Here is a 27,545-nt window from a genome sequence, read left to right on the forward strand (position 1 = left end):
GGTCTTAGCGTCTTACAAATGTCTTCAAGTTTCCAACCGTTGAAACGATAAAATCTACCTGGAATAACAAAATAACGCCTTAATGATACTCACGGCGACATGCGTTCTTCAGCAATAGCACGATGACATGGAAAGGTACTCACGACGCTTTAATGGCACTTGTTGGAATGTTTGTGCTTCATTGCTTTTTTTCATACTACCTAACAAAAATGAAGAAGAAGAGAAGACTATAAAAAGAGATGGTTGACAAATCCCCCTTGACGCCCACCAATGATCTAACCAGTCGTTCGATTTATAGTTATCTCCACAAGGTAGGAATGAACCAGGAAAAGTTTTCTATCTAACAAGTATCTTTCTTTCCTTCTCCCTCTCCTCCTCCTCCTTCTTTTGCCTTTGTTTTTAGCTTGTGCTACAACAAAGACGGAACATTCAAATGTATATACGAGGAGTGGGAGGACATTTTCATTCAACGCATATTTATCTTACGGGAGGACATTTTCGTCAAAAGCATATCTACCTTTTTTATATGTTATTTTATTATAAAGTCATCATGGGCAACATTGGCATATGAATTATCATGGGTCCCAAGATATTTTGTTTCGGGGAGAACACACAACACCCTATTAGATTTAGTTCTTGAATAAGATTTAGATTCAAATCCAAGGTATGCCCAATCAGATTAAGTATGGTCGGGGTATGGGCTAACTGAATTAGTTGACGAATAGTTTTTTCAACTAGATTCAAACTAATATATATATATATATATATATATATATATATATATATATATACTTTTATGCAAATTATAAATATGGTTGACTGGTCATAATTATTCCTACGATATTTATAAAATAACTATTTTGCTCTTGATTAGTCAGGTGAATTTTGAGAGCATACTTACTCTGTTTTTGACAAAATCGCTTGTGTTTTTCTCAAAATCTTGATGTGGTCATAACCGTGTATTAAAAAATTATAAAATAGGTTGTCAAAATTATCCATTATGTTTGATCTTTATATTCAACCAAGAATTTCAAAAAATTGTCAGATGTTACACAATTTCTTGTTTATGCTCAAGTAGTGCATGTACAAAAGGACAAATATACCATAGTCATAGTTATAACTAGGGCAGTGAACCGGGGGAAAGCGAAGCCTCGCCTCGCCCTGTTTGGACCGGTGATGAAGGGCATGAAACGGGATGGAGGCGAGGATGAAGGTTAAAATCCATCCCTGTGCGAGGATGGAGGCGAGGATGGACTTATGCTTTCCTCCGCCCCGCCCCATCCCCAATCCTTCCAAGGAATGACACTAAACCGAGGAGAAATGGGGCCCCGCCTCGCCCCTGTTTGGATCGAGGATGGAGGAGATGAAACGGGGATGGAAGCGGGGGTGGAGGTTAAAATCCATCTCCGTGTGGGGATGGAGGTTCGGATTTTGAGACTGAGCGGGGTGGAGACCTTGTCCCCCACCCCGGTTCATTGTCATCCCTAGTCATAACAATCATATTCCAAGTCAACAACATGTAAAAATAATAATTGAATAAATAAATAACTAAGTAAAGTAATTACTCATTTTCTTGTTGAGGAATATCATCCACAAGTGAGACCATTCACTCGGAGTAATAGTTGTAGCTCATTCACACTATAAAAAATTCAACTTGCAACAAAACATTAAACCTATCGAGCATGAAAAAGCAATAAAATCATGATTAAATAAGTAATCTTAACTTATTATGTTGCACATATTCTTATATGCGCAAGTTGTGCTACAAATTGAATTATACAGCTTGAACTCATTCGTCTTTAGGTTAATTTTCCAAATAACTCAATGTTTGTTGCCCCAGTTCACAAGAAATAAGACCTGCAACATAAATCGAGATTAAGGTCTTTTTAGGCACCCTAAATTTATGTTTTCTATGTACGCAACATGTTCAACGATACCTTGTTAGCTTAAAACCAAACATAGGGCATGTTGTCGTCAACATCCAAGCATCCAACAACCATCTCTTCTTGCTCTTTAGTTGTGAGCATTTGTTGTGATCAATCAATGTTTACAAGTTAGTTTTTGTTAATCAATAGTAAAACAACAAAAATATTAGTTTTCCGACTCACAAAAAAATAAGGAGTATGGTAAACAGTCTTTAGCATATTATATTCTTTTTCTAGGTCTCAGTTGTGGATTTTGTTAGTTTTTTTATGAATATTGCTAAATGCTACATGTGTAGTACATTTATGTTAAATTAATTTGAGTATACATACAAAAATTACAAAAGAACAAACAAATGAATGTACAAACCTAATACTTAGGTCACTTGCCATCAAAGTATCTTCATAAAATTCACTCTTGGTTCATTTTGACTTTCCTCACCAACCTTTACAAGTATCTCGGGCATCACAATTGCTTTCTTGCTATAACATTTTCGATATGGTTTATAATTATTCAACATGAACAATCTAGGACATACATATAAGACATAAGATATTGAAGAAATTTATTAAAAAATACTACATAAATACAAGGAAGGAATTCATTAAACAACTCCTAAAAAATACATATTTTGCAAACCATCGGTACTCTAACATATTGTTATTTATGCTTCCTTTTGCTAGTTATTTGTGGTTCCTCAAACCATCAATACAAATTTGTGAATAATGATAAATAAATATGACTTTAACCCAATTACGCTAATTTCCTATATTTGACGAAAGCTAATGTTTTTGGAGACCACTAAAAATCTCCTGCTATAATCATCGATAAGATGGTAACATAGTTTAACAAATATTGAAGTCATCATTAACTAACTACGTAAAAAATAAATATTCATTACACCAACACAGTCAACCTTAGCCCCATTACATTAATACAGAAACACCAAAAATTAAATAAAGAACAATCAAACACAAATAAATCATCAATAACACAAACATATATATATATATATATATATATATATATATCAAAAATCCAAAAACATAATAAACTCTAAATAGTAAATCATGTAAATTTTTAAATAAAACACAGAACAAGCAAACAACCACACACAAATATGCATGAGCCTAGATGATGCTCATTTCTACAAAAAAAAAAGTTCATAATGAAAATAAAACATATATATATATATATATATATATATATATATATATATTGTTTGTGTGAAGATCTCCTTTCGACCTAACCAGGGCCACAACCTCGTCAGAATGCAACGATGAAGTGCCACTAATGAATCACCAAAAAATAGTGGTAAAAAATAGTTGTCAAAAAAGTCATCGGATTTTTCTTGCAAAAGATCAAAAGTTGAGAACCATAAAGAAACACTAGAAAATGTGAAAATAGCCCTGGGATGTAGATAATCCCTTTTATACCACAGAAAAGCACAAACATCAAAATTGCATTTCATAGGTACTTGATATATGTGATTTTATTAAGGTATTTGCGAATTTACGATCCTAAGTAGGTGCACAAAACTTGTTTTTGCATGCTTCGTGAAAAGTGCAAAAAATATATAAGAACATACATTTTACTGAGGGTTAAAGAAGATAAAAAGTGGTTTGCACCATTTTTTGTGACTTTGGTATAAAATATGCAATTTTACTAAGGTATTTGCGATTTCACAATTAACAGAAAAGAATGCATAAATAACATAAATTTTTGTGTGCTTCTTGAGGTCCGCAAAAAAATGTGTGGACCTCCTTTTAAGTGGGAGTTTGCAATACCCGACGAGCAAAGTGATATATCGTGCAAACTTCATGAGTTTTGCACATGCAAAAGTTAAAAAAGTCCTAACGAAGTTGGCTATTTGCGATTTTGGTCATTGAGCAAATTATGGGGGGTTTTAGGGAAACACATCATTTTTACTGTATAGTACAGTCATAATGAACTATAGAGTTTTTCCTTCATGCGTTCTCATCCACACCACGCTTGTTTATAAATAATTTTTACATATTTTTCGCTCCTGATGTCATTCATGATTTCTCTTTGAGTCATCTTCGGGTTATCATGCAAGCATTTGTGAATAACACAAAAATTCACTTGGAATACACTTTTTCAACTCGAAGGTTGCCCTATGATCTACCACATCTATGCTATGTTTCATATTTCTTCACTTGAAAGAATATTGCTCTGTGCACCTTTGTGCAATAGATCATTCACGATGAATCACCCATAGTTTGTGGGTTTTTTCTCGTGTATACGATAGTGACTCTATTACTGCAGCTCTTCATGAATTTTGCTTTATAGTTATTCATGATCACATGATCTTTCAAAAACTTATGACAATGTTGAAGGTCATTAAACTTTTGGCCGACAACAATGTTTTCATCTATTGATTTTCTTGTTAGCCACCAAAAAACTTCTCAATCATTAAGTTCTTCGTCACGCAACTCATCACAATTGAAATGCCTCTGCTTCAATCATTTGTAATTGTTCTTCATTATATAAGAATCTATTAACCAACAACTTATTCAACATCTCATTAGTGTAGAAACATAAAACAATTCAAATGTTTAACAAATGCTCATATAGCATATGCAACATACAAAGGATTTGACATCCTAATTATAATTTATGCATCATTTTCGTCTATCATTATTTGTCCAATGTCATCAGTGTCCTATTCATCTCCTCTCATTTCTAAGTCATCGTCAGATGACATGCTATAGTCATCATTATCTGATTTTTCATTGTCAACGTGATCATTGGTACCACTAATTGATTGTTTGAATGCACAAATTAAATCAAAATTCTTTGTATCTATCTTTTTATTTGCTTTTATACATGCAACATTCCGGCATTTCTAACTTTCAAGGTTAACCATAAAAATAACTTCATCATCACACATATATCTCAAGCATAAATTATAAAGTCGAACAAATTATACTTAGTTATGTCATATGCCTTGAAAAGTCAAATGTCAACCAAATTACTATAGTAACGATCACTAGCACTGGTTTTGTTGACGTAATTTTACATCCTTTGTAATGATCCGTTGATCATTTATAACACCAAACACAAATACTACAAGGCTATTAAATGCTCATATCTAAAAAAAACTTTAAATGAGATAAATATATAACTTGTATGAAACTCACCTTTCAAACTGACCAGAAAAGTCAATCAAAAGGATACTACAACTATTAAAGATACCAAAAAAAGTGGTTGAAATGTTGCAAAAAGATTTCATGAAAATCACCGCAAGAAGAAAAAGAAAAGTGTTAGCATTTTAGATAAAAAAAATAGAGTTCTAACAAAAAACAAGTGAAAAGACAAAAAAAGTAGATCTCTAACGACTTTATATATGAATCAATACAAACATCTTCAACAAAAAATTTCAAGAATTTTACAAGAACATCATACATCATTGGCAAATGTAGTATTGCACGAATGTTGTACTATATATATACACACACACACACACAAATGTGTCACCACATTTGCTAATCTCCTTGTCAGTTACTTAAAAAACTATACATGTTCACAAATTATTTTTATGCAAAATTAGTAAAGTCCATGGGAATCTACTTTTTAGTGAGAGATTGCAAAATCCTGACAACATACTGATATATGGCACAAAACTCAGAAGATTCTCTAGTGCTAAGGGTAAAAAAAAGCAACATTCGTTATTTTGAACATAAAGATTTTGTAAGTTTTGAAACATTTCAAAAAATGTCACAGTACGTCATTTTCTGTTAGTAATAAGCAAATGCCATCTTATTCATTTTCTGTTAATAATAAGCAAATGTTAGCTTATTTGGACGCAGATAAATGTTCCCAAGGTTGATAGGTAGAGATGCAAATGGGTTGTATCTAGGATGGAGATTTTAAAATTTTTGTTGTTCCAGATCGGTTTCCCATCCGAATCCCCACGTATTTAGCTGTTAACAGATACAAACAGTTTGCATCCCAATTGATAGGCGTTCAAATCTGAAACACCCGAAGACCAGGAAATTCTGGATATTGCACCACCACCCAAAAGGCAGATTTATGGAACTTTGCAATGTTAAAAAAAACACCGTAGGTAGATCACCAATCTTATGGATGACATGTCGACCGCGGTCGGTTCCTGAATACGGCCAGCAAAAACAAGTGGCAGAAACACTCGGCTGCGTGATGCAATGATCCAAATTTTCAGCGTTTTGGGGTACCAAGGTGAAAGACCAACTTTAGGGGAGTACTTGAACAATTAGGCAGTGGTCCATTACACTTTTTTGGGGGCTAAAATTAACTAGCAGAGAGAGAGAGAGATCTCATACGATGAACGATCGTGTATCTACATAGAAGATTGAAAACTTTTCATGGATGAAATGACAACAATTGGAGGAAATAGGAAATTTTGCCTTATGAACAGAAGATATACATATTTCACAACCAGATACAAGTAACAAAGCAAATTAACCAATTGGGGGCGCATTAATTAATTTATAAATGGAAGATTAATGGCTGTTGTCTCCAGAAACAAGTGAATCATCCACAGACTTGACGGCTGCCCCCCCACACGATCTTGCAACAGAATCAAAGAGCTTCTCGATTTCTGGTGCACACCTCGTAAATGACCGATTCCAGAAGTTGTACAAAGGGTTCTGTAAAACATATTATATTTTTCTTCAGACACACACACACACACACACACACACACACACACAGAGAGAGAGAGAGAGAGAGAGAGAGATTTGCCTTTATGAGCTCAATGAAAGTTATAAGTAAGCCCCAAGGATGGGGCCGGTTGACAATCAGGCGTTCCAGTAACACCCTTGTAATCTGCTCTTGGATGATATCCTGAACCAAACACAACCCAGCAACAACGTAAGGGAAATTATGTATGTAAACACATGAACAGACTGATAAATTAAAAAGTTTCCTTTTATCTCGATGCATCCCTTTGAGAGAGAGAAGTTCATGTTATACATTCCGATTTTCATTGACCAAAACAGCCATGGCAGGATGTCAGCAGATCATGAAGGCATCAACCAGACATCCTCCAGCTACTGCTTTTAGACATCCCAGGTGCATTACATGAAAGGATAATCCAAGGCTTGAAATATAAACTCACCTGATTTGCTTCTGCAAACAGAAAAAGGAGAACGCACGAGAAAAAATGTGTATGGTTGTTTGGATATCGCAACTGATTTGCAACCGCATTAAGGAACAGATAGCGCCCTTCTGTATCTAAATCTACAATGAGCTTCTGAAAAATATCCATGTAGGCACTATTGGTCATCCTTGGTGTTGGCACCGCAAGCTGTTGTGGTGTTGACTTACTCTGCATTTGCTGGATCTCCTGCTAAGGGAGTCAAAAACCATGAGAAATAAAAAGCACATAGTACATCTAATTAATCTAAAGACAAAAGCTGTCTAAGAAATTGCTAGGAAAGGGGATTAACCAAAAATCTTTTGTTGCATTCCTAGTATTAAACGGGAAATGATCCATGTCCCTGTTCTTTTACTAACCTAACTAGTGATCCAGCCAGGTTATATTGGTTCAATTGTAAAACAGAGTTTCTTATTCAAATTTTAGCAAGCCAGAAGAATAGACAGATGGTAAGTATACTTGAGCAAGATCTAAATATTCATATTGCAACAAAGTAATCAAATAATACCTGCATACCAACATATAGGACAAGTGAATTGATCAAGGGAACATTGTATCTGGTCCCAGCTAATGATGCCTCACTTTGGGGAAGCATCAATCTCTGCTTCAGTTCTGTTAAGAATGTAGATCCAGGCTGCCTAGTCTGAGAAGTCATAATGAGAAACAGACGGATAAGTATGTGCTGGATTGGAGCAAGCATTATCAAATTAACTGACTTGACATCAACTTGACTGGGGAAACAATGAAACCATAGGTACTCATCCAAAACTCTTTTCTGCAACCAGATCAAAAGAGCGTCAATTCCTTAGCACAAAGATACCTTAAGGTACTCATCCAATTCTGCTTTCATCTGTTTCGCCTTTAAGGCAGTATCGACATCAGAGAGAATTCTTGGTGGTTGGCTGATTTCAGGAAGAAGGTCAACCTGGATTGGAAAATTGTTAAATTATATCCACTCGTAGTTGAGACAAATGAGGGTCATTAATTATACTCCAATGATATAATCACCTTTAGATTTGGTGTAAAAGGATCCGGCAGCCGCATGTTGCGTGGGAATGCACTGAGAATAACATTTCTCATTTGTATGCAACTGGGTGGAATCACATCACAGAAACTGTAATGATAATCGCATAGAAACTCTGGAAAATCATGAAGAAGTACCAATAGCACCTTAAGTGTGCCTTTGTATAGAAACTGAACCTGTAAGTGTACAAACATTTAAGAAGAAAACTTTAACTTGTAGATGCAGAAACAAATCCAACAAAGAATATAGAAAAAAAAAAACAGAAAAGAAATTGACCGGCTCTCCAAGCTCAGCATTCCTTAAGTACGGCTCCAGAAATTTGAACAAATCTACAAGTAACTTTTGGATAAAAGGCCATCCTTTTGGAGAGTTGCTGATAAGCAATTTTGGCATGAAGCACCTGTGACTCACCAACTCAAGCCAAGCAAAACTGGAAACAGATCAAATGTGTCAACACCATTATCAAGCAATAAAAGGGGGAACAAAAGCAGTAGACGTAGTCAGAAAAAAAAACAAAAGAAAAAGAAAAAAATCCTTTGCCACTCATGCCTCAAGAGCCACTACCACAAAAAACCTGTCACTCTCATGTCTGAGTCACTACCACCATGCTCACTAATCATAAATACAAGAGATTGATGGCAAATTCATTGGATTCTTATTTCTTTTTTATTGAGTAATAAAACAATAATCAAGCGCAATGGCCCCAACCTAGTTAAAACTTATATGTTAGAGCTAAGCATTTTCCCCTCACAAAGCATTAGTTTAAGATCATAATGTTCAACTACCAAACAAAAGAGTTTATTCACATAAGGTGGAATCCCTTAATGCAGGCACCCTAACAACTGAGCTGATTGAAAGACTAGCTATTAGGTGGAAGTATGGCTTCGTTCAACCATCTAATATTCCAATTGATATGAAAAGTAATCTTCACAACAATTGATGTGAAAAATAAGATAGTGACCAGCACCTCCATTATTCCAGTTGGTGAGAAGATGTTATTTGTGCAGAGAGGCTGAAGATGAGCTCCATTTGTTTTGGCATTGTTCCTACTTCCAAAGATTGTTATGCCTAGCCTGGCCGAAATGTATAGCGGAAATGAGGGTGGTTTCTCATTTTTGGCTTATTGGGGTAGGCAGAAGAAAGGGCACCTTCTTTGGCATTGGTGGCTATATCAGGCATGGTGGCTGGTATTATGGGAGCATGATTTCAGAACCTTTGAAAAGCAGGCTGCAGAACCTGAAATGCTCCACAGCAAGTTACCAGTACATCTTAAGTTGTATTCTGTTACCAGTGGGGTTTTCGAACCCAACTTGGATCGGTGTTTCCAGAATAGGAAAGATGTATATTCTTGCTAGTGACTTCTTGTCACCTACTAAATTATTTTGCTATCTTTGTTTTCGAAACAAAAAGGTTTCAGAGTCTAAAGACAAGTTGCATATTGCAGTAACAAGATAAGCTGTAGAATTTGAGATTTTAAATCTAAAATTCAGATCCCAATTTGCATAGACGAAAAAATTGTAGACCAAGTGTAGATATAATTGTGACCACCAGAAAATGCCCAATGATTGCAGGCTAGTATCTTGATTACCTATACAGAAGTAAAAAAGATAAATGCAGTTGACTCCAATGCCAGCCTTTGCTTTACAAGGCTGATAAATGATAATCCGCAAGTAATATATGTCCAAGCCATAAGGTGAACCTCATGAAATGATAGTAGAGCAACATCTAAGAGGAAAACTGATATATGATAGGGAAGCCAACAACAAAAACTATTTTCCCACTAAAGCAACTAATACAGAACTAAAGCGAAGCTAAAATCAACAAAAAATATATCAATCTAGAAAAACCCATGAAGCATGGCTCTCTTTCAGAAGGGGATGTTGAAGCCAGCCTTTGAGAACTGAACAAACCAATGCCCTAATACAACTCTATGGGAGAAGGGATTCAGATAGAAACAAAACCCTGAGAAGAGTTTTGCCAATTCCACCTGTTTCCCTTGGTTTGAATCCCGGATGCAGGGAGACAATCTTTATTTTCCCATTAATCCATTTTCTGAATTCCACACAAAGTATCTGATGATCCCCAAACTTGATATCTAACATGTGGCTTATCTCTCACATTTGTCCTGTCGTCTTTTCTGCCATTATCATGTTGTCCTAGCCTACACATCCACTGAATAACAAGGTAAGAGAATGCGTGTTTTTTTTCTTTTTCATTCACTAACCACTTTCTAAGATTCCTCCCTTGTGCTTCTTTTCATCAACCATTGCGATATGCAACAATTTTGATTATGAACTTGATTATATCATAGATTTCTCTTCCTGGACTTCATGAGGCATTTGAGCAACTGATTCTTTTCACAAGGGTGTAAAATCATTTGTTTGGGACATACTTGAATGGATGAATATACATCTGCTTAACAAACATCTGTTGGACAACATTGTGTTTGTAGAGTACAGCTTGTTACTCCTGCATCCTTTGAAAAGCCTCAACAGGCCAAGCATGAGGTGGTCATGTTAAATGACTCAGACACATATCTAACTTATTCAAGTTGAGACCAAGACTATGTGCAGGGGCCATGATTGACATTCAAAGTTGAGGGGACCCCTACAGGATCGAGGTCCACTTCCAACTCTGGTACACGCAGATTAGGTAATACCATAGTAGTTCTGGATTTGATAGGTATGACTCCCAAGTCATATCTTATCAAGAAAATTCGTCTTTTTAGGCCCGCATAAATTTAAACACAGGCGATCTGAGTTAGATATGTGGCTGGATTGATGTTGAAAAGGAAGTACTATGTCAGCATTTAACTAGGGTCAGATATGACCGAGGATAGATCTGAGTATTGACAATAGATCAACATGTCTATTTAACTAGGTCTGATCCTTGTGGTGATCTCCCTTTTCTTTTCCAGACATCCTGGCTATACATTCTAGGGGACTAGCCCATCAAAATATCACTTGGAGGAGAATTGTTAGCTGAAATTCCTAGGGAATCACATTTGTCCCTACATCCCCTGGTTCAATTTTCTACAAAAGCAATTTCACAATTTCCTCTAAGTACCTCTGCAAAATTCTGTATCCTCTCCAACGTACTACACCCAGTTTTCCTGATCATTCTTTCTCTTACTCTTATTGAAATTAGGAGCTCAGCGGTCTTACATATCGGAATCTGTAATAGGTAACCAAAATAAACTTTTCAAAAGAATTTATCAGATGTCATTGTGCTGCTTCTACTCCCTGGCTCACTAGTTTCCGTTTTAAAAAAGCAAGCACTAGTTGCTTGAAAAATGTGTTTTCAACATACAAAATCAATAACAAGCAGCATCTAATTCCTCCATCAAGCATCTGGGTTGACTATCAGCCAGGATCCTGAAGCTAAAGGTTAATAAACAAACATGAGCCTCTGGAATCAACCTTTTACAGTATGATGTTGTTAACACATTTTCCTTCCAAGAGTTCCCCGTCTTACCAGGTTTTAAGCTAGTTTGCAGGAAAATATTCAATAATAGTGATGTACTAACCTGAAACCAGGAATTTTCAATGGCTGAAGTGCATGAAAAGCATTAGCCAATGCTGTCAAAACCTGAAATGTAGATTCAATATTAGATAAAGGCATCATAGTACATAAAAATAAGCGCATTCTGTAGACCAGACCCTTACCTGGAAGTTAATAGCATCGATAATAGGATCAGCAGAATTGAAATCAAATATCCAATTTACGAACAACCTAAAATATGGCCTAGGATTAAAAGATGCTTTCCTTTCTTCAGCATCCTTCTGAATGGATCTCACAGTTACAGTCAACACCTGCACATAAACCTTAATAAGGACAGATAGAAGAAGAAACAGAAATTTCCAAAAAAAAATAGTTCCTGAGTATTTTCAACTGGTAAATAGGGTCAAGCCGGCACATGAACCTTATAATGATAGAGACAAGGTAGCAGCATAAAAAGCTAAAAAAAACTTAGGATTTCCAACCTTGGGCAAAAGCATAACTTTGTTTGATCCCTGATCAGCAGAAAGGAACTGAAAGCAGAAGGGAAAGAGAATACTTAGCTATAAGAATGCACATATAGTAACCATCCAAAAGTGTTGTTTTGCCACCTTTGGATTTTGACCGTAAAACGTATAAGAAAAAAAACAATGTTAGCTCATTACCTTGACAAGCAAAAACACAAGTTTTGCATACATATCAATAGCTGTGAAGCTGATATTATGCAAATGTTGTGGAGCTTGAAGTGGAATTAAAACAGGAGAAATTCCCTCCGAATTTAAGCAAAGTGACACAGCAAGTTCCTGAAGAAAAGAAAGGCATATTCCAATCTTCAGAATTAACGATCAGGAGCATTGTCAGATCATAAACAGCATCATTTTAAGAAACAAGTAAATAACCATGAGTATGCGAAAGAAGCTATCAGAGGCATCATCTCCTTTCAGTATTCCACGTTGTTGCAACTGTGAAAGATAAGATAGATAGGCTGCTTCATTGCTCCCAGGAGATTCACAAATCCGAGCCCACTCCGTAAATAGAAGAGCAACCTGCAGTAGATCTTTATTAACAGGCAACCCAACAAGAAAAAACATCATGATCCCTATCTTCAATAGTAATCTTCCAAATTCTTAAATCAACTGCTGGCTTCCAAAAAAGGAAAAAGGAAAGTTTTTGTACCCAGATTGGTGTGGGAAAAGATCATAAACAATGTTGCAGGTCTCAAAGGGAAATACGTTAACACTACAATGGATATACAAGTAGGATAAGATGACGAAGGCATCAGACCATACTAGTCTCACTCTACAATGTGTGTGATGCCTATACAATCTGTGTCCCATAGACAAGTATATTTTATAGGCTGCAAGGATGGTTTTACTCAGCAGGCCACAAAACTAGCAACAAACCCCATGTGATTTGGAGTTGTATCGAGTAAGGTGAATTTTTCAAAGGTTTTCTGTGTTTAACAGTTGAAGAGTTTGACTGAACTGTTTTAACAAGAGGTTAAATTTTGTTGTGCTTGAGTTGAGTATTTCTATCCATTCTTGGATTCAATGGCGTTTTGCTGGTTTGTAGTACTCAAGGCATAATGAAGAAAGTGAACAGCATGTCTCCAAGTGACAATACCTATATGATGCAGTGGCATCCTAAATGATGTAGCATAACTTGTTCATTTTGATGGCCACTTATTCATCAGCATGACTTCCTCTTGTAATCTAGCACCAACTCATAATCATCCAATTGACTACCTATTCGGTTGATAGACTCAGGTGCTTTGTGCCATCCGATAGCAAACAAATGTATTCTTGCCAATTGTTTCCTAGTTTTGGATTCTATTGCATATCTGATGTAATGTGCCACAAGTACATAAATTGGGACTACACATCATTCTGACCTTTCTACTAAATTGTCTATAGATGAATTTTCTTAGTTTAGCTATGAAACTATTTTTGGTTAGATCATTAGTTCTAACCGCAAAGTTGTTTTCATGTCCATTGGTTCATATGTGCAGGATCTGTTTCCAAGGAATTTGAACTTCTCAGTTCAGTTGTCAATCTATCACTACAAGGAACAAAGTCAATGACGACTCTTTAACAGCAACAAAAAAAGTCGCCGTTATTGACTTAGCAATAACTGTGACTTTAGATATCCCTTTGAATGCCTTGGCCCTGCACAAATGTCGTTGTTAAAGACATGTCTATAATGGCGCCTTTAGATATCACCGTTATAGGTATGTTTATAACAGAGACATTATGTGGCTGTTACATATGTCGTCGTTATAAACATACCTATAACGGCGACTTTAGATATCACTGTTATAAGTATGTTTATAACGGCATCATTATATGGCCGTTAATTATTGTCGTTAAAAAACTTTTACGGCAATATTTAACGAGCATATAATATCGCCGCTATTGATATATAACGACGAGATATAAATCTCGATGTTATAGCCTCTCTATAATGGCAACATTATATGGCTGTTAATTATTGCTGTTAAAAAACTTTTACGGCAATACTTAACGGGCATATAATATCACTACTATTGATATATAACGGTGAGATAAAAATCTTGCCGTTATAGCCACTCTTTATAACTGTGACATTTCGATCGCAGTTATAGCCCTTCTCTATACTGGCGACATTTTTGTCGTTGTTATAGCCTTTCTCTATAACGACCACATTTTTGTTACCGTTATGGCCTAATACTTTAAAAGGGCCCGACGGACCCTCTCTCTCTCTCTTCCTCCTCTTCTCTTTCTTCTTCTTCTTCCTCCCCCTCCCCTGGCTGCCGCTGAACCCAGACCCCTGCTGGCTCGTTTGGGCTCTGCCAAACCCAGCACCCTGCTGGCTGGGTTGGGCTCTGCCAAACCCAGCACCCTGCTGGCTAGGTTGGACTCTGCCAAACCCAGCCCCCATGCAAAAATGTGCGCTGATGATTGCTATATCCCATTCTTCTTGTGAGTGCTTAAAGGCCACCTCTGCTTGAGCATGATGCTGGTGTTAATGAATGTTAAGGGATGCGTCTTTTGTAGTTCTAGGATAAGAATGCAACCCTTCTTCCAAACAGATTTCAAGTTCTCACGAAATTTCATATAGGGGGTTTTTCTCTTCGCAATATTTAGGTATTTCTCCCACTCTTTTCACCTGTTTTTTCCCCTTTGAGATTTGTCCCATCTTTTTTGTGTTTTGTGCTTTTCACCATTGGATGCTACATATGTATTTGGTGTATCTATATACTATTATAGTGTAGTTGGCAAAGTGCTTAAGATCCAGTTTCTTTGATAATCTCATCGTTCATAATGATAAATAAGAGAGAAAATTACTTGCTAACAACAGAAAATGCTCGTATTCTGCCAAAAAAGACAAATTAATGGTGTTTGGCAGTTCTTCATACAGGTCTGAAACCTATACTTCACATGTAGTATATGGGCTAAAATGTGTGGGGGTTCAGTTGCTTTCATCCTATTTAGTGATTAGTTGATTTTTCAAAATAATCAATGATATTTTTAGAAGCTGTTGTAATCCAAGTATTGTGGTTCCTTGAAAATATTTAGATATTAAAGTGATAAAAGAGACCTGATTTTCTTCAATTTTTTGTTTTTCGCACAAACATATAAGTTGTACCTCCTTTCTTCCTAAACTTCTATCGGGCCTGAGCTTGAAACCAAGATTGAACGTGGTATAAAGCTTCCAAATAAAACGAAACTATTCTCACGCTTGGCTAGTCAGGCATGAGGCTCGTTTTTCATAGTGATATAGAATTTAGTGAACAAAACTAAGCGAAGCTCATGTTTGGGAGTAACTCAAATGCAGTATTTTTTGACAAGCCAGACCTGAATTCAAGCTTGGGCTTGCTCTCCCATTTGTACCCCTAGTGGTAATTAACTTTCACCAATTGAGTTCAGCATAACCTGTTGTCACTTCTTTTTCTTATGTGTGTGTGTGGCTAGGCCAAGTCGTCATTACTGACCACACATTGGCAAGCTTCCACCCTTGAGCTTCTCCCATCCACCGGAGAGTATACTCAACTTCAACTTTGCTGCAAGGGATGCCCTGGGTGGGTTTTGAAACGTGATTGTCCCATGTCACATGACAAACTGCAGTTGCCCCTAGCCAGGAACACAGAGCCCTTTTAGGCAAACAAGAGTATCTTCTAAAACATGCTACGGTTTCTTTCTCCTTGTGATTCTTCAAATTTGTGAGGGCTTGCATTATATTCAGCAATACATGACCCATTATGATTTGGCAAATCTATGTGTGCTTGAAGTTGATATCCTCCTGAATTCTCATATTGCTATCTTGAATCAGGCCAATGATTTCGTTCATGATATGATTTTGCAAAACCGGAGGCTTGTAGCCTATTTGGAAGACATGTATGAGGGGTGTAAGGGGTTCGTATTTGAAGTGTGTTTGTTGCAAGCTTGGAAAGGATGTAGGGGGGTTGTATTTAAAGTGTGTGTGTTGTAGGTTTGGAGAGGATGTATGTTTTTTGAAGTGTGTTTCAAAGTGTAAGTTCATATTTGAATGTATGTTTATATTTGAACGGATGTTTGAAGTGTGTGTTTATATTTGAATGTATGTTTGAGCGCGTATGTTTGAAGTGTATATTTGAAGTATATGTTTGAATGGATGTTTGAAATGTATATTTGAATTGTATTTGTTGTTTTGTTCAATGTAATGTAAATAAAAAAAAATTAAAACTAATATTAAAAAATTTTAACTCCGCCTGGGTATAACTGTTTAGTTATACACTGCCGGTCCCAAGCCCGGATAGAGGAGGATTGTGGTAGGCCTGTGACAGCCAGCATAAAAACTTAGTCATACCCTATGAAAATGAACCAATATGAGAATTTCGTTGGGGCATTCCCTACTGAGCGACGCGCTGTACTCTCTAGGCCCGGAGGCAGTGATAAATGGGCAAGGGTTGCTAGGTCGTCGCCCAGAAGCGACGCGTCACACCGGCGCCCGGGTGTGGTGTCAAATAGGCAAGGGTTCCCTCACTTTGTTGGACGGGTGGGGGTAAAGAAGTTAGTCCAAGACCATAAAATTAGGTTAGCCACTTGGAACATAGGGTCTTTAACTGGTAAGTTGGTAGAGTTAGTAGATGTTATGTGTAGGAGAAAGATTGATATTTTATGTCTACAAGAGACCAAATGGATAGGTGAGAAAGCAAAAGTGATAGAACCTTGGGGATATAAGATTTGGTATACAGGAATAAATAGGAATAAGAATGGAGTAGGGATTGTTATGAGTCGTCAGTTTATAGATAATGTAGTTGAGGTCCGTAGGAAGGGTGATAGAATTTTACTTATTAAATTAGTATTAGGTACAGATATTATTAATATTATTAGTGTTTATGCACCTCAAGTAGGTTTAGATGATTCCATTAAGCATCAATTTTGGGAAGATTTAGATGGAGTAGTACAAGGGATATCTTATGGAGAAAAGCTTTTCATCGGCGGTGACCTTAATGGACATGTAGGCATTAGTAGGGATGGATTTGAGAGTATCCATGGAGGCTATGGTATAGGAGAAAGAAATGAAAGTGGAGAAAGGATTTTAGATTTTTGTTTGTCCTATGATATGATCTTAGCAAACACTTGGTTTAGGAAGAGGGGGTCTCACCTAGTAACATTTAAAAGTGGGGTTAATACGAGTCAGATAGATTTTTTCCTACTTAGAAAGAGAGATAGGAGTTGTTGCATCGATTGTAAGGTTATATCGGGAGAAAGTATAGCTACACAACATAGAGTCTTAATTTTAGATCTTAGAATTAGACAATGCCGCAAAAGGAATAGACATATGATAGATCCTAGAATTAAGTGGTGGGCACTGAAAGGAGCTAAACAAGGAATGTTTGTAGAGCAGGTAGTTAAGGAAAGTTGATTGGTGTCTCGAGGAGGATTCAGAATCAATGTGGAATAAGATAGCGGGTGGCATGAGAAAAGTGACTAAGGAGGTATTGGGTGAGTCTAAAGGCGGTGCACCACTAGGTAAGGATACATCATGGCGGAACGAGGATGTCAAATTAGCTATTAAGGTTAAAAGAGAGTGTTATAGAAATCTAAGTAAGAGTCGTGATAATGAGAATTTGGAGAAGTATATGATAGCAAAGAAGGAAGCTAAAAAAGTAGTTCGAAACGCGAGGGCTAATGTATATAAGGAGGTTTATGACAAGTTGGATACCAAAGAAGGCGAGAAGGATATTTATAGGCTTGCAAAGATGAGAGATAGGAAATCGAGGGATTTGGGTATGGTTAGATGTATTAAAGATGAAACACAAAGGGTTTTAGTCAAGGATGAGGAGATTAAGGAGAGATGGAAAGATTATTTTGATAAGCTATTTAATGATAGTCATGCTCAAGATCTTGGAGACTTCTCCATTACTTTTCATGAGATAAATCGTGACTTCATGCGCAAGATTCAAAAGAAAGAAATTGCAGAGGCTTTGAAGAAAATGAAATCAAGAAGGGCAGTTGGTCCAGATGGTATACCTATCGAGGCTTGGAAATGGTTGGGAGAGAAAGGTTTAGAATGGTTGACAAATCTTTTTAACTTGATTTGGCGAACAAATAAGATGCCTAATGAGTGGAGGAAGAGTACTTTGGTACCTTTATATAAGAATAAGGGTGATATACAAGATTGCACAAACTATCGTGGTATAAAACTCATGAGTCATACTATGAAACTTTGGGAGAGGGTGATTGAGTCTAGGTTGAGGAAGGTTGTCATGATATCGGAGAATCAATTTGGTTTTATGCCTGGAAGATCAACTATGGAAGCTATACATCTTCTTAGACAACTTATTGAAAGATATAGAGAGAGGAACAAAGATTTGCATATGGTTTTTATTGATTTAGAGAAGGCATACGATAGAGTACCTAGGGACGTTCTCTGGTGGACAATGATGAAGAAAGGTGTTTCTCTCAAGTACATTAGTATAATTAAAGATATGTATGAAGGAGTAGTAACCAATGTCCGCACTTGTGGAGGGGTGACAACCAATTTTCCGATAACGGTTGGATTACATCAAGGATCTGCTTTAAGCCCTTTCCTATTTGCGATAGTGATGGATGAGCTTACGAGATCAATTCAAGAAAATGTACCGTGGTGTATGTTGTTTGCTGATGATATTGTTTTGATTGATGAGTCTAGAGCTGGGGTTAATGCTAAGTTAGAATTATGGAGACAGACATTGGAAGCTAGAGGTTTTAAGTTGAGTAAGAGTAAGACTGAATATATGGAATGTCGGTTTAGTAAGCAACGTAGTGATGGGAGTGTAGTGAAGCTTGGTGAGCAAGAAATACCGGTGAATGATTATTTCAAATATTTGGGATCCATCATTCAAAAGTATGGAGAAATTGATGGAGATGTAAATCATAGGATAAAGGTTGGGTGGATGAAATGGAAAAGTGCAACTGGAGTGTTGTGCGATCGTAGAATGCCATTGCGGTTGAAGGGAAAGTTTTATAGGACGACTATTAGACCCGCTTTACTATATTGTACGGAATGTTGGGCTGCCAAGAGACATCATATTCAAAAAATGAGTGTAGCTGAGATGCGAATGCTTAGATGGATGTGTGGAAATACAATAAAAGATAAGATTCGAAACGAGGAGATACGTAAGAAGGTAGGTGTTGCACCCATTGAAAATAAGATGCGAGAGAATCGTTTACGGTGGTTTGGACATATTCGGCGAAGGCCTAATGATGCTCCAGTTAGAAGGTTGGAGAAATGGGAAAATATATTAGTTAAAAGAGGTTGGGGTAGGCCTAGGAAGACTTGGATGGAGATGATAGGAAAGGATATGAATGCTTTGAACCTCACCGAGGACATGGCATTGGATAGAAATGATTGGAGGAAAAGGATTCATGTGGAAGACCCAAAATGAATTTCTTTTTTGGTTCATATCGCTGACCCCAATTGTTTTGGGATGAAGGCGTAGTTGTTGTTGTATTAAAAAATTTTAAATGTATTGTAAGTTCATGTGTTATTGTTCTATCTTCTACCTTTGTGTTATAATGAAATGTTATAGTGAGTGTGAAACTCATTCTCTCTCTCTCTCTAAATATATATATATATATATATATATTGAATTGAAGTTGATATCCTCTTGAATGTGAAAAGATGGTTTGTTAATGTTATCTTTATGCTTTTCCAGATTCTCATGAAAGTGCAAGAAAAGGTGAAAGCTTTATCGAGCCTTCAAACGTAATATGTGATTAAAATATCTGTAAGTTATCATATTGAATTCTCATACTGCTATCATCATCATTAACATTGTCATAATTATTTCTTTTAACAATTATTTTTTTTTAATTGTCAGATTGTACTCATTCTTGAAGTGTGGGGTTGGAGATGATGTAGAGGAGGGGAGAGGGGGTTGGAGAGGATGTATGTATGTTTGTTTTTTGAAGTGTATGTTTGAGGGGATTGAAGAGGATGAATGTTCATATTTGAATGTATGTTTCAAGATGTATAAACACTAGTGTATTTTTTATTTTTGAATTGATGTTTGAAGTGTATGTTTATATTTGAATGGACGTATGTTTGAGGGGGTTGGAGAGGATGAATGTTTGAGGAGGTTAGAGAATTGTATGTTTATATTTGAATGTATGTTTCAGGATGGATAAACACTAGTGTATATTTATATTTGAATTGATGTTTGAAGTGTATATTTGAATTATATTTGTCGTTTTGTTTAATGTAATGTAAAAGAAAATTAACTAATATAAAATTTCATTTTTTCAGGTTTAAGGCCTATAAGTACGACATTCATGTGTTGTTATTGCCTTAACCCTATGTCGTTGTTACAACCTATAACGAAGACTTAATAGTCATCGCCATAGTCTATAACGGCGACTTCTCATCGTTATCGACTATAAGAGCAAGTTAATTCTCCCTGTTACAGGCTATAACGGCAACACAGAAATGTCACCATTATAGGGTAGGGCGCCGCTATTGGTGTTCCCAGTTCCAGCAAGATTCTTCGCCAGTGTTGGGTCACACATTAACGGTGACCTATAAATGTCGCCATTATTACTCAACTAAGGCCAAAAATTGGCGGCCGTTTTTATCGTTGTTATAAACATATAGCCGCGATAAATAGGGCAATAACGGCGAGAAAAGTCACCGCTATTGATTCTCATCCTTGAGCTATGTCACATGGGTGCGGGTGAGGGTGCGAGTGCGGCACTTTCAAAAAACTTGGGTGCGGCAAAAATATAAAAAATTATATATATATATATATATATATATATATATATATATATATATATATATTCCAAAAGTTGGAGATAAATGACCCTGAGTGCGTTGACTACACCCAAGGTCAGGTTGACCGCATCGGGTGCGGGTACGGGTGCGACGCGGGTGCGGCACCTAGTTGAAGAGTCCCTGTGACATAGTCCTTGAGTATTCTGGTCAACTTGTTAATTCTAACCACAAAGTTCTTTTCATCTATTGGTTTGTATATAGAGAATATGTTTTTCATTGTAACCTGGGTACGGGTGCAGTTACAGAGGGTACGACACGAAAAGTTCAAAAAATGTGGGTACAGGGACACAGCTATATATATAATATTTTTAAATAATAATAATAATAACATTTTAAATGTAAAATAAAAAGGAAGAAGGGGTAAAATGATTTTTTTAGAAATAAAAGTTGTGTAAAAATATGTAGGTGTTTAAAAAAATATGAAAGGGAGTCTTTAGGTTATTTTTAAATATAAGAGTGGTAGGGCCTCAATAAAATTGGTGATGAAAGATTTTGTTCAACTAATTTACCCACCCTATCAACAGTGAATTGAAAGCCAACGTGCAATTGGTGATGAAAATTTTTGCTTTTGCATAGTAAAAAAAAAGTAATAAATTATTTATTTATTTCATCGAGCGGGTATGAACCGGTTTGGGTTTGGTTTGGGTTGTTATGAATATAATATATAGGTATAAACATAAACATGTTTGAATTTAAGACAGTAAATAAGTTTGGATTGGGATTCGGGTCAATTCTAGCACACATTCAGATGTTTGGGGCCCAACACTTGTTATATCTAAAGGTAGATTTGTGTACTATTAATTTTGTTGATGATTTTTCTAGATATACTTAGATCTATTTCCTTAAACATAAATCTAAAATTTTCTTACATTTTCAAATATTTTTCAATTTGGTCAAAAATAAATTTAAAAAAGATATCTCCATCTTTCGCATTGATTCAATGAGAGAATTTTTATCAAAAGAATTTAAAGATTACCTAAACTTAAATGGCATCACACATCAAAAATCTTGTCCTCACACTCCACAACAAAATAGTCTGATTGAAAGAAAGCATAAGCATATTATAGAAACAACAAGAACCTTGCTTATCGCAAACCAAGTACCAAAAGATTTTTGGGTTGAAGCCACATTGATTGTTGTTTATCTCATCAACAGAATGTCATCATCTTCTTTGCAAAATGTGTCCAATTAAAAAACTTTTCAAATTAATTCTTGATTATCCCATATTGAGTCTTTGGTTGTAAATGTTTTGTTTTTATCAACAAGAATGATAAATTTTCTCCCTATATTATTCCTTGTTTTTTTTATAGGATATGAAAATAACCAAAAAGGCTATAGATGCTTTGATTTTAGAAATAAAAAGTTATATGTTTCAAGAAATGTGTCCTTAGAAAAAGAAAGATTTTTTGAATTTGAAAAATCTAAGAGAATAACTGAGTATTCTTTTTTGTTGGATTTAATTCCAAAATATAACGATTGTGATTTTGACCTTGATGAAGACCACGAGCTTAGAAATGTAGTGAGTGAAGAACAATCTTGTGATAATGAGATTAGAGAAGAGCAATCCTATAAGGATCAAAATTGTATACAATATTCTAGGCATAGTGACTATAAAAGTCCATGTGAAGTCCATGTGCACTTGAAACATATTTTGATAGTGAAAACCAGATGAAATACAAACTAGAAGGTCATCTAAAGTCTCAAAACCCTCTAGGAAATTTGTGTCTTATGACTCTTTTTCACCTAAGTACCAAGCCTATATATTGCATTAATGCAACCCTCGACCTATGCTCAAGCAAAAAAATACTCTTAATAGGTAGAAGTCATGAGGGTAAAGCTAGAAGCTTTAGAAAGAATCAATACTTGGACTATTCAAAATATTCTCCAAGGAAAAAAAACTTATAGGTTGTAGATGAGTGTATAAGGCAAAAACCAATAGTGATTGAACTCTTGAGAGATACAAACTCAAGAGATATTCTCAAGAATATGACGTAAATTATGAAAAAAAAATTGCCTTAGTTGCTAAGATGACCACAGTTAGGATCTTAGTAGCCCTAGCCTCTGTGAAAAGATGGCCCACATATCAGATGGACGTTAAGAATACATTTTTTAATGAGAATTTGGTTGAAGAAGTTTATATGAAAGCACCACCTGGTATAACTATTTCTAAAAGAAAAGCTTTTCGTTTGGATAAAACCCTTTATGGTCTTCAACAAGCACTGAAGACTTGGTTTGACTTTAGTCAAGTTATGCTTGATATTGGATTTCAATCTTGTGTGACTGACACAGCTTTGTTTGTTAAGATTTCTAATACAAGTATCGTTATTATTATAATCTATGTGGACGACATGATCAACACCGGAGGGGACAAATAAGAAGTTGAACACATTAAGAAATTTTTCAAGAAACATTTTGAAATGATTGATTTATGTTTTTTTAATATTTTCTTAGAATTAAAGTTGTGTATTCTTCTAGAGGCTAACTATTGACTCAATCTAAATTTGCTCTAGATATTGTTGTTGGGCCTGGAATCTCATATGATAAGAAGGATGATACTCCCGAGGTTGTTGAGAATTGATGGACAACCATTAAAAAATATATCATACAAACAGCTTATCACGGCATTTTCTTATCTTTCATCTCAATTACGAGGCCTGATAAAGCACATGCACTTCACACAACCAACAAGTTTCAACATGCTCTCACTTATGTCCATATGGGAGCGGTTTTGCGTATTATTAGATATATTAAGACTTTTATTTATCGTTGCTTTTTTTATCTGCTTCTTTGTCATCAGATTTAACTGCTTATATTGATGTGACTGGGGAGGTGATCCCAATAACCGACACTCAACCACGGGTTTTTGTATTTTCTTAGGTGAATCATTGATCTCATAACGGTGTAAAAAGCAACAAAAAGTCTCTCTCTCTTCAACAAAAGCAGAATACCGAGTCATGGCGGCTACAACCACTATGGAGGTGGTTTGGCTCAGAAGATTGTTGGCTAATATGGGAGTTCAGATTAAAAGAGCATCACGAATGTGTTGTGACAACAAAAGTTTCATCTATATTGCCAGCAACCGGACCTTTCCTGAGCGTATTAAACATATTGATATGGACTGTCATTATATACGAGAGTATCTACATGGCACTATCGATCTTTCTTATGTTACCTCAAAATACCAGTTGGCGGATTTCTTCACTAAACCTCTTGTTGCTCCTATATTTCACTTTCTCTTAAGCAAACTTTCGGTTATCCGACCGTAAATTTGAGGGAGTGTTAAAATTGTATATATACATATATTGTAGATATGTATGTATATGTATTATGTACATATATACATATTTGTACGTATATGTATTCTATATATATAATTATATATTGTAACTATAGTTTTTTTTAGTTTCTTTTTCTTTATTTTTTAGTTCTAGTTGAACTAGTCAACACAAGGTTGACTAGTCAAATAGAGACGTTGGAGCAGAGAGTCGTTGGACAAGCCCCAATGTCTCTATGGAGCTCCCATGATGTGTATAAATAGGGTTGAAACCTTTCTCATAATGTAATGCTTTTTGCATGTGTTTTAACATTAATAAAATATTATTTTTATATTTTGTGAGCTTCTCTTGTGTGCCCTTTTGTGGGTTTTGTGAGTGAGCCTATTTTTGGCTCTTTGTGTGTCCACTTTGGTGATTTGGTGGACCTTGTTGTGGCTCTTTTGTGTGTCCACTTAGTGATTTGGTGGACTTTGTTGGAGGATCTCATTTCTTTACAAGTATAAGATAAGGATCATCCATTGCAACTTTGGTGGAGTATACGAGTGATCGTTTTCAGAGTTCGCTTCAGTTAAAGTTCATTCTACATCAGTTGTCATTATACACCAAAGCAAAATGGGGTCGCTGAATGAAAGAATAGAAGTTCTTGGGCAAATGCTATGCTTCTTTTGGCCTCACTTTCTCATGCATTATGGGCTAGGTGAATTCTTACTGCAATGTATGTGATTATGTTTAGTGGTCCCATGGTGATACATATCACATGTAGATGGGCAAGGGTATTCTTGAACATTTCTACTTTCCCCATTCTTTTATGTCTTTATGTTTATGTAAGGGTAGTTAAGTCATTTTTTACTTTTACTTTGTATATATGTTACTCAAAACTTCTTAATAAAAATATTCTTTCTTGGAGAATTATATCCACTGTTCAATATCAATGTTACTCATCCGTGAAAAATATCTAACATATACCAGCTTATATTATGTGAAGGATTTCCAAGTTCTAAAATATCAAAATAACAAAACAGGCACGAGGTCTGATAAAGATATACTGCAGATCAGTTACTGAAATTTTAAATTGTTGGTCTGGAAAATTTGTCTAGTGAATTTCAATATAACCACAAGATACCAATGAAATCCTAAGCAATCTGGAGTTAGACAAGTGTCACATGGTGGCAGAAGCCAGCACAGGCATTGCAACTCATTTACATGTACGAGAGTCGAGACTTTGAGGAGTACCCAAGGAAAAGACTAATGTGCCATGCAGGGTTGAAAGGTTTCCTGTGAGTATGACACAGGCTAACAGTCAATTGAAGCATCACTACTTTTGATAGAAACTTCAAGAATCTAATTGGTAAAAATCAACAAAGAACTATACATCAACAGAAAACTGCTGTCAAGGAGATAAAGTGAACGGATTAGAGAAGCAATCTAAAATCTGTAAATACAACTTAACTTGATGGAATAAAACAAACCTGATCACGGAATGCAGCAGAATCTGTAACACCTGATTCAGAAGTAGCCGAGTATGTGCCTTCCCTACCAGAAATTGCACGACCCAAGGGTTGCACCTGCTTCATAATATACGTGGGGTAAACTAACTCCTATCAGGTGACTGGTATGGATACTTGAAGCTTGTTTAAATAGACATGGATACCATTTTACCTTTTTGTCACAAAGGAATCTAGCTTTATCTACACTTCCACTTACAAGTGCAGGCTGGTTTGTTGCATTGGAAGGATTTCTCGCAATCTCAACTAAATGCTGCAATGACTCTGGAAGTCCAGTCCTCATGGACAACTATGTAGAAAACATAAATAATAACTAAGCAAGAAAATTTGAGTATTTCAGGTAAGCCACAACAATAAAGCTTGATTCAGGAGGTCCTTATTCAGTATATTCACATTCTGTTTCATAAAAGAAAAGAAGCCAATCAAATCAAAGACCAACAGACCAAGCAGAGTTCCTGCTCACTACCTTTCCAAGTGCATCAAGAAGGGTCTGGAACTCAGATGCACTAACCCCAAGCTCCTGTGCTACCAAACTTTGGACCAGCGCAATGACATAATCTGTAGCAGGTTCTGCAGACAATATGGAACTAGTAAGCAACATGTCTAATCATATTCATTTCACTCCATACAGGATCCTCCTGATACATACTATTCTTTCCTCCATCAATCAGCTTAGCCAGGTGTACACTGTACTCAGCAAGGTTAAGCAGTTCAGACCTAATAAGGCCAAAAATTATATCCTTGTTGTATTTCCGTTCCTCATCAGAGTATATCACCTGATGTCAGGAGAAACAGAAGAAGGGAGTTAATAGGTAAACAGTCACAAGCTAATACAGTGCCCTTCAATGATGGAGAAAAGAAAAAATAGATAACATTTGTAATCATGCACCAAAATCTGTTTTAAAAATAAACCTCCTAAATTTTTCTTGGCTTAGTTATTAGGGAGAGTTGTTAGGATGGAGATATGAAAGACAACAGGGGACATTTAGCAACTATGCAATTTATGTTTGTTTGTATCAAATTGATGTCGGCCCTCTGGTGGCATTTAATATAATAGAAGGGTAGTTATAGCCCTAATGTACATAATACCGATAAGGAATTATTTTTTCTAGTTATAATAAGAGCTATAGGGCTACCGCTCCTTTTGTTGTGGCTGTCATTATTATCTCTCAACCAAGCCTTTCTTTTCTCTTCTTTACCTTCTTATTGTCCAACACAAGGATTTTCCTATTTTGAGTCTTCTTGCAGGGAATAGCCAAGTTTATGGTATGAGAGCCATGAATGAGGTTGGGTGCCCATCCCAGTGAATCTAATTAATAATCTATCTCACACCTACCTTCTCTTTTCTTTTTCCCTTCTTTGTTTCTTTTTTTCTTCTTTTTCTCCTTCCCTTCCTTTTATTCTTTCCTTCTCTACACTTTTTTTTGGTCTAACACTTAATATTTTTTGTATTTGAGCGTTGTTCCAGGGTTATGTCACATAGATACAGGTGTGAGTGCAGTTCGGGTGCGGGTACAGGTACAACAGAAATTTCTGACAGTACGCGTATGGGGTACAGCTAATACATACATATATGCATGCATGAATACATACATACAACATATATGAGTGATGAAAGCATGCTAAATGACTTTTTTAGGTTTTATGATGCTTTTTCCACGATTCTGACCACATAGACGCATTCAATGTGTTTTCAATGAAAATTGATATTTGGAGCCTTGAAAGTTTACGAAAGATTTTGGGCTGCCGATTTTTCAAACCTTATAAAAAACTACCCATGCATTGGAATCAAACACTCCAAGAGCTGATCCCAATAAAATCAAGCACATTGCATCTGTATGGTCAAATTTTAAAAATAAAACTAAAAGGGCCCGAAACCCCATTTA

General features: G+C 36.0%; 1 protein-coding gene across 5 annotated transcripts in view; it reads right to left on the reverse strand.

Moving 5' to 3' along the window:
- Nucleotides 1-6,306: 6,306 nt before the first annotated feature.
- LOC149813861 (uncharacterized) overlaps nt 6,307-27,545 on the reverse strand; it is a 65,639-nt gene continuing 44,400 nt past the window's right edge. For 3 of the 5 annotated variants that reach the window (XM_089991813.1, XM_089991812.1, XM_089991808.1), the window contains exons 36-51: nt 26,309-26,435; nt 26,126-26,229; nt 25,814-25,948; nt 25,624-25,722; nt 12,503-12,649; nt 12,269-12,406; nt 12,089-12,136; nt 11,771-11,917; nt 11,632-11,693; nt 8,382-8,535; nt 8,090-8,281; nt 7,902-8,006; nt 7,590-7,724; nt 7,043-7,273; nt 6,667-6,768; nt 6,307-6,572 (exon numbers count right to left, since the gene is read on the reverse strand). In XM_089991813.1, the coding sequence (XP_089847939.1) occupies nt 6,426-6,572; nt 6,667-6,768; nt 7,043-7,273; nt 7,590-7,724; nt 7,902-8,006; nt 8,090-8,281; nt 8,382-8,535; nt 11,632-11,693; nt 11,771-11,917; nt 12,089-12,136; nt 12,269-12,406; nt 12,503-12,649; nt 25,624-25,722; nt 25,814-25,948; nt 26,126-26,229; nt 26,309-26,435 (2,073 nt within the window). In that variant the 3' untranslated portion in view covers nt 6,307-6,425. The remainder of the gene's footprint in view (nt 6,573-6,666; nt 6,769-7,042; nt 7,274-7,589; nt 7,725-7,901; nt 8,007-8,089; nt 8,282-8,381; nt 8,536-11,631; nt 11,694-11,770; nt 11,918-12,088; nt 12,137-12,268; nt 12,407-12,502; nt 12,650-25,623; nt 25,723-25,813; nt 25,949-26,125; nt 26,230-26,308; nt 26,436-27,545) is intronic. The other 2 variants (XM_089991811.1, XM_089991809.1) reach the window with 2 other exon arrangements.

Source organism: Nuphar pumila, chromosome 16 (assembly GCF_984573655.1).
Source record: "Nuphar pumila chromosome 16, dmNupPumi1.hap1.1, whole genome shotgun sequence".
NCBI lineage: Eukaryota > Viridiplantae > Streptophyta > Magnoliopsida > Nymphaeales > Nymphaeaceae > Nuphar > Nuphar pumila.